Raw genomic sequence first — 6,746 nt, 5'->3', positions numbered from 1 at the left:
GCTGGATTCTAAACAACAACAAAAGCCACAATTTATCAAGAGCTCGACGCAGAACTGAGCGAGAAACAGAAACTCTTCTTATGAGCCGCTCTCAGTATACGGGTCTTTCCTGGCCATTAATGCTTGATAACACACACACACACACACACACACACACCTCCTTCCGTTAATAATAATGTCCAGTGCGGCGGCTGGGATATATGTAAACCTAGCGACATCCGTTGGAATGATTTATAGCGAGAGGAAAAAAATAGTTTAGTCGCATGACATCGGTTAATGGAACGCCGTCATTCTGCAATAGGTTTTTATCGACATGTAGAAAATATAGAAAATATTGCAAAAGTTTAGCAGTCTGTAATGGAAGCGCAGCTCGTGTCTCGACAGTGAGAGTGACACTGTACGGTTATCTGCTTCCAGAACAGCGCCGGTAGTACATCGCCAGAGCGAAGCGTCGTGGAGCTTTTAGGTCGTTACACTATTACTGATGAAATCGTCAGAGCAGCGCTGACAAGTCTGTGGCAATAACAACTATACAGAGTACGGGTCAAAATTATCCATTTCTCTTTTATGCCAAAAATCATTAGGATATTAAGTTAAGATTATGTTCCATGAAGATATTTAGTAAATGTCCTACCGTTATATATAAAACATGTATTTCTGTGAGTGGATGCAGCACAATCGTGAACATAAATGCACAACTTTAAAGGAGATTTTCTCAATGTTTACATTTTTTTGCTCCTCAGATTCCAGATTTTCAATAGTTGTGTCTCGACCAAATATTGTCCTATCCTAACAAACCACACATCAGTGGAGAGATTATTTATTCAGCTTTCAGATTATGTGTATATCTCAATGTAAAGAAAATGTGGTCCAGGGCATATTTCTTTGTTTGGTGTGTCGTTGTGAGTTCTGTATATAAATAACTGAAGCCATGTGGCGCAGTGATATGGAACTGATGCGGTGTAAACTGCCTGGAACTACTTTAGCCGCGCGTTTCCCTGAAAATAACGGCAAAGCTTAGAATGTCTGTTAACCAATCATATTCAAGCATTCAACAGCCCTAGTATCCGCAGTGAGAATGGTTATTGGGCCTGACAGCGGAAGAGCAGCTCAAATGTTTGCATGAATGTGAACAGAACTACAATTCTGGACGAAAGACCCATTCACACCAACGACGATACTGATCAACTTATCGTTTCAAAACTCAGTCTAAATTCATTTAGCAGACGCTTTTATCCAAAGTGACGTACAGATGAGAAGAGCAATAGAAGCAGTTCCACTAATAACAGGACAACAGTGTGATGTGACGAGGGTTGCAAAGGGGCGGAAAGTTTCCATGGGAAGTTAAGCTGGGGAATTTTGGAAATAACGTGGCATTTTTCTGTAAAATAAGGCAAGAGCTTGTAAGAATACTAATGCAATGGCATGAACAGATATATAAATAGTAAGGCTAGCTAAACAACTGGAATGATCTTCAAAACATATTGCAGGAGGCAGAGAAGAACAGCCACATGAGGTCGCTAGCATCTGCCTTATGTGCTCAATAAAGTTATGCTAGCTTATTTAGCATCTAACTTATCAGCTCGCTATCTACAGATGAATACATTTGTATGTGATATTTGCAATTTAAACATTTAATAAATATATTTCCCCATAATATTAATATATTATTATTATTTTATATATATATAATATTCTTCTTTAAGTAAGAAAACTTACTTCACTTTGTTTGTTCCACCGGCTCAAATGTGTGCCTGCAATAGTCTTGTGCTAGTAAGCAGTGTGCTATGTGCATGTGATTGAGGAATGGCATGGATATTCAAGTGTATTTGAATGGCATCTGTTTGTTTTATTCAAGATTATGCTAAAATATACTTTCCTCAACTATATTTAAGTTCTTTATGAAGAGCCAACCCTCAACTTTGAAAATTCCCAGTTTATTCCCATAAATTCCTGTTAATTCCCATAAATTCCTGTTAATTCCCATGGAAAGTTAACTATATTTAAGTTCCCTATGAAGAGCCAACCCTCAACTTTGAAAATTCCCTTAAATTCCCATTAATTCCTGTTAATTCCCATGGAAAGTTTCCATCTTTGAAAATTCCCAGTTGATTCCCGTTAATTCCCATGGAAAGTTAACTATATTTAAGTTCCCTATGAAGAGCCAACCCTCAACTTTGAAAATTCCCTTAAATTCCCATTAATTCCTGTTAATTCCCATGGAAAGTTTCCATCTTTGAAAATTCCCAGTTGATTCCCGTTAATTCCCATGGAAAGTTAACTATATTTAAGTTCCCTATGAAGAGCCAACCCTCAACTTTGAAAATTCCCAGTTTATTCCCATTAATTCCCAGTTTATTCCCATTAATTCCCGTTTATTCCCATGGAAATTTTCCATCTTTGAAAATTCCCAGAAAATCCCTAGATGTGACCCTTCTCGGGTTGGTCTAACGTAATTTGTTTTTTAATTCAGATTCCGCATTACAGATATACGGATAACGACACATAGGTTGTAAACGCATTCAGAATGATTTTTTCCAGCTGATGAACGATAAAAACATTGACAGTCGTCGTTCTCAGTGTCACATTCATTCTGTCGGTTCGACTCAAGAATCTAAACCGTAAAGTGTTTTCTGGAAGCCAAATATGTCTGACTTTGAGAAGCTGTACAGAAGTGTCATACATCACACTTTAGATTAATAGGCACATGTACGCATCATTCAGTCCAGTTCCACCTTGATACAAGATACATGAGTGATGAGATATGATCTGCGGGCTCAGAAGGCCTTGCTGTCCTCGTCCTCGCTCGGACTCTCCTGCGAGCTTCTCTTCGGGCTGTCGACGATGTGGAAGTGATTCTGGGAGATCTCGCGGCACAACATCATGTACTTGGAGGCTCTTCTGATCCGGGGCAGAACGAAGGTGTGTGTGAAGCGGTCTTTGCTCAGGCCCGGCTTGCTCTGCGCCGCCAGAACACAGTTGATGAACGTGAGTGTGAAGCTGTAGCAGTTGTGCGTCTCCTCGTCAAAGCTGGAACACAACCCAGAGCCGGCTGATGAACACCACACACTTAGAGTCGTTCACTTCAGTTATAATTCCTGAAAACTCACTGCCACGTCATCCACGATGTTCACGTCTTTCTCTCTCCAGTGGAACAGAAATGCAGGTGTGTGAGGAACACACTCCAGATGTTCTCCATATAGTGTCTTCAATGGTCCAGCGGGTCGAAGGTCCAGATGTGAGTTTCAGCTTCAAAGTCACGATCCAGCCGAGGAACAAGAGTCTCATCTAGACACACCAGCGGACATTTTAGAACAACAATTATATACTTTGTTTTAACCACTAATGCCGTCGTGTGCCGTCTCTGAGATGTGCCACACATTACATCATCACGTCGGAAAGGTCACGCGTGCCGTAGTCGGAGAACCGACCCAGTGTTTACAAGTGTGGAGAAGGGGAACCGTTCAAAGTTACTGTGTGTTGAATGAAACATTTACATGTATTTGTGTCAGTTTATTGTTAAATGGTCCTTACGTGTGCATATCCTGTTTCACAACGGCACGCGTGACCTTTCCGGCGTGATGTAATGTGTGGCGCATCTCAGAGACGGCACACGACGGCATTAGTGGTTCAAAGTATATAAATGTGTATTTTGTTCTAAAATGGCCGCTGGTGTGTCTAGATGAGACTCTTATTCCTCGGCTGGATCGTGAGAGACTTTGAAGCTGAAACTCACATCTGGACCTTCGACCCGCTGGACCATTGAAGACACTATATGGAGAACATCTGGAGTGTGTTCCTCACACACCTGCATTTCTGTTCCACTGGAGAGAGAAAGACGTGGACATCTTGTGCACAGGAATGTGCTTAAATTACTGTTTATTTATTGATCAAATCTAGTAATTTAAAAGTAAAAAATGACTACAAATTGCATATTAAAATGAAAAGTATAAGGCAAGTTTATTTATATAGCACATTTCATACACAGTGGTAATTCAAAGTGCTTTACATAGAAGGAATTAAAATAATCAAAAGGAATGAGAATAATTAAAACAGTTTAGAATAAAAAATTAAATAAAATACAGTATGAACAGTCGGACAGTGGCACAGCTCACTCAGTAAATGCAAAGCTACACAGAAGTGTTTTGAGTCTGGATGTGAATGTGAACAGCAGGAACACCTGATCTCTTCTGTTTCTGGTTCTGGATCCAGCACAGTAGCTAAAGCGGACTCTCCTTGCTTTGAGTGAACTCTTGGTATTTCCAGCTGATGTGATCCTAATGATCTCAGTGATCTGTTGGGTTTATATTCAGTGAGCATATCTGCAGTGTATTGAGGTCCTAGGCCATTAAATGATTTATATACCAGTAATAATACTTTAAAATCAATCCTACATGTGACTGGGAGCCAGTGTAAAGACCTGAGGACTGGTGTGATGTAATTCCTGCAATATTCTTCAGATGATAGTACGCTGATTTAGTTATTGCTTTGACATGACGACTGAAGCTAAGGTCTGACTCTAGAGACACACCAAGAGTCCTGACCTGATTTTTAGTTGTTTGACCTCTGGAGTGGAGGTATGCGTTCACCTTGAGAACTTCATCTTTGTTTCCAAACACAATGACTTCAGTTTTGTCTTTGTTTAACTGAAGAAAGTTTTGGCACATCCAACTGTTTACTTCATCAATGCATTGGAACAGGGAGTCAATCGTGTGTGTGTGTGTGTGTGTGTGTGAGTGTGTGTGACCTGTGGCACAGCGGGTCCCACATCTGATGGGAGGAGAACTTCTCCAGGTACTGGTCCCACTGGTTTATGAGACTGAACATGTCGGGCTGCACCAGCGGCACACACACACAGCGCTCCCATCCCTCCGCCTCCCGCTGGACGCCGGCCCTCGTGTAGTTGTAGACGATTCCTGGATCCACCAACTCACATTTATACAGCGCTTTTCACAATACACATTGTTTTAAAGCAGCTTCACAGAAAATGTCCACATTACAGTTTACAATCATCAGTTATCTGAGTTATGTATTCCAGAAATGCACAAAATAATGTGTTAATTTAAACAATGTAATAATATAAGGCAGAAACAAGAACTCACTGAAGTGATGAACACTTTTACAACCACAACAAGCTTCGACTTATTTAAAAAGCACATTCATTTACATATAATTCCAACACAATCTCATTGCAATTCATAACTATTTTACATTTTGGTGAATTATTCGTCTGAATCTCTTTCTTACCGTTTTTCAAATATCTGAGTTTTTGTAAGATTCACATCATACATGATTTCATGAAAATCACCATCTCGTGAAATAGTTGCGTAACGTTTTCCCATGAGATCAGATTATAAATCTGCAGATCAGATTCTGTTACTTTATTAATCCAGGGATATGATTTTAGTTCCCCCCTGTATTTTATATGGGTTTCCATATTTTCTGCCCTGTTATTAGATCCACAGTTAATAGATCCTCTAGAATATCTTTTACATTCGGAAACACAACGTGTGTCAATCATCTTCTCAAACTGAGAGTCAGTTATGAATCTGTTGTTGTCGACAAAGAGGAGTTAAAAATTAATAAAGCTCAATGTTGTAATTTTGTACTTTTACTACTTTAACTATTAAACGTTCTTTAAAATAAAATTATAATAGTGATTAATACTAACAATTCTATTAATATTTTTAGTTAAAACATATTGTATTGTAATATATTATAATCCTTTTAATTTTACAGCACAATATGTATTATTGCATTATAAAATATATATTTTTTTAATAATAATTTCCTTTTTTTGTCTTCAGCTGCTCACATGCAATTTACTGAATGTCATTAATATAGTTAGTTGTAGTTAGTGCCATTTAACATTCACATTATAAGCAGTTTTATAAGTATCATTGATATGCTATTATGGCTTTTATTATTATTTTGAATCAGTTTTTATTAAATGGTACATTTTAATTTCATTTCAAATGTTTGTACTTTAACCTAAACTAAATTAGAAATATTGAAATTAAAATATAAATTTTATTTTGAGTTTTAAAAAAGTGTACTTTTTTATGATTGTAGTTTTCACCCTGATTATATCAAAACTAAAACTACATACACTAGCAAATACACATTTCTGTACATTTCTTTATATACAGTAGCACTTTCTTGACATCACGTACCATTAGTGTTCGTGATTCCCGTGTGTAGATCAGACTGGCCGTCAAAGTCCCTGCAAAAAGCACAGCGTCAGTCCGAGAACGTGTTCCGTGAATCTGTGTGAGGACAGCCGTACCTGAGCACGGTGTGTTCTGCTGGTGCCACGAGGAACGCGCACGGGACCTTGTGTCCGTTGGAGAAGGGGTTGGGGACGCTGACCGGCGCCTCCTCGAGCCTCTTCCCGCTGAAGCTCATCCCGCACTCGGGACACTGATCCGGGACGAAGAAGCAGAAGATGTCCTTCTCACAGTGGCTGAGTTTGATCACACTCGTGTCCATCGGGAAGAACACGGACCGACTCTGTGTGAGACCCGACTCTGAGTGAACAGACAGAGTGTGTGTGTGTGTGTGTGTGTGTGTGTGTGACGTCGACGCGGATCCGGTTGCCGCTGACGCCATTAATCCTGAGGAACTGCGGTGTCGGTTTCATGGCAACTTCATTAATGTTCATCAGCTCGAGTGACGACAGGCTTCAGTTCCTCCATCTGCCTTCTGTCAAAGACTGACGATACACAGATCTACACACACACACACAC

General features: G+C 39.5%; 1 protein-coding gene across 1 annotated transcript; it reads right to left on the bottom strand.

Annotated features, from left to right (window-relative positions):
• Positions 1 to 2,450: 2,450 nt before the first annotated feature.
• On the bottom strand, positions 2,451 to 6,733 carry mkrn2os.2 (MKRN2 opposite strand, tandem duplicate 2). Its single transcript, XM_079597486.1, has 4 exons — positions 6,287 to 6,733; positions 6,174 to 6,223; positions 4,748 to 4,916; positions 2,451 to 3,030 (listed from the first exon to the last, which is right to left on the bottom strand). Exons 1-4 carry the CDS (start codon positions 6,607 to 6,609, stop codon positions 2,778 to 2,780), a joined length of 795 nt encoding a protein of 264 aa, XP_079453612.1. The 5' UTR covers positions 6,610 to 6,733; the 3' UTR covers positions 2,451 to 2,777.
• Between the last annotated feature and the right edge of the window lie 13 nt (positions 6,734 to 6,746).

This window comes from Phoxinus phoxinus (genome assembly GCF_949152265.1).
Source record: "Phoxinus phoxinus genome assembly, chromosome: 22".
NCBI classification, from domain to species: domain Eukaryota; kingdom Metazoa; phylum Chordata; class Actinopteri; order Cypriniformes; family Leuciscidae; genus Phoxinus; species Phoxinus phoxinus.
The sequence above is the reverse complement of the archived record's forward strand: the minus strand, read 5'-3'. Positions and strand labels throughout refer to the sequence as shown.

Bases quoted from the DNA above. Each gene is read 5' to 3' on its own strand.
- mkrn2os.2 (XM_079597486.1), bottom strand. From the start codon at position 6,609: ATGGCGTCAGCGGCAACCGGATCCGCGTCGACGTCACACACACACACA. The intron at 6,224-6,286 runs GTACGGCTGTCC...TGCTTTTTGCAG, and splicing joins GCAGAACACACCGTGCTCAG to GGACTTTGACGGCCAGTCTG. The intron at 4,917-6,173 runs GTACGTGATGTC...TGGTGGATCCAG, and splicing joins GGGAATCACGAACACTAATG to GAATCGTCTACAACTACACG.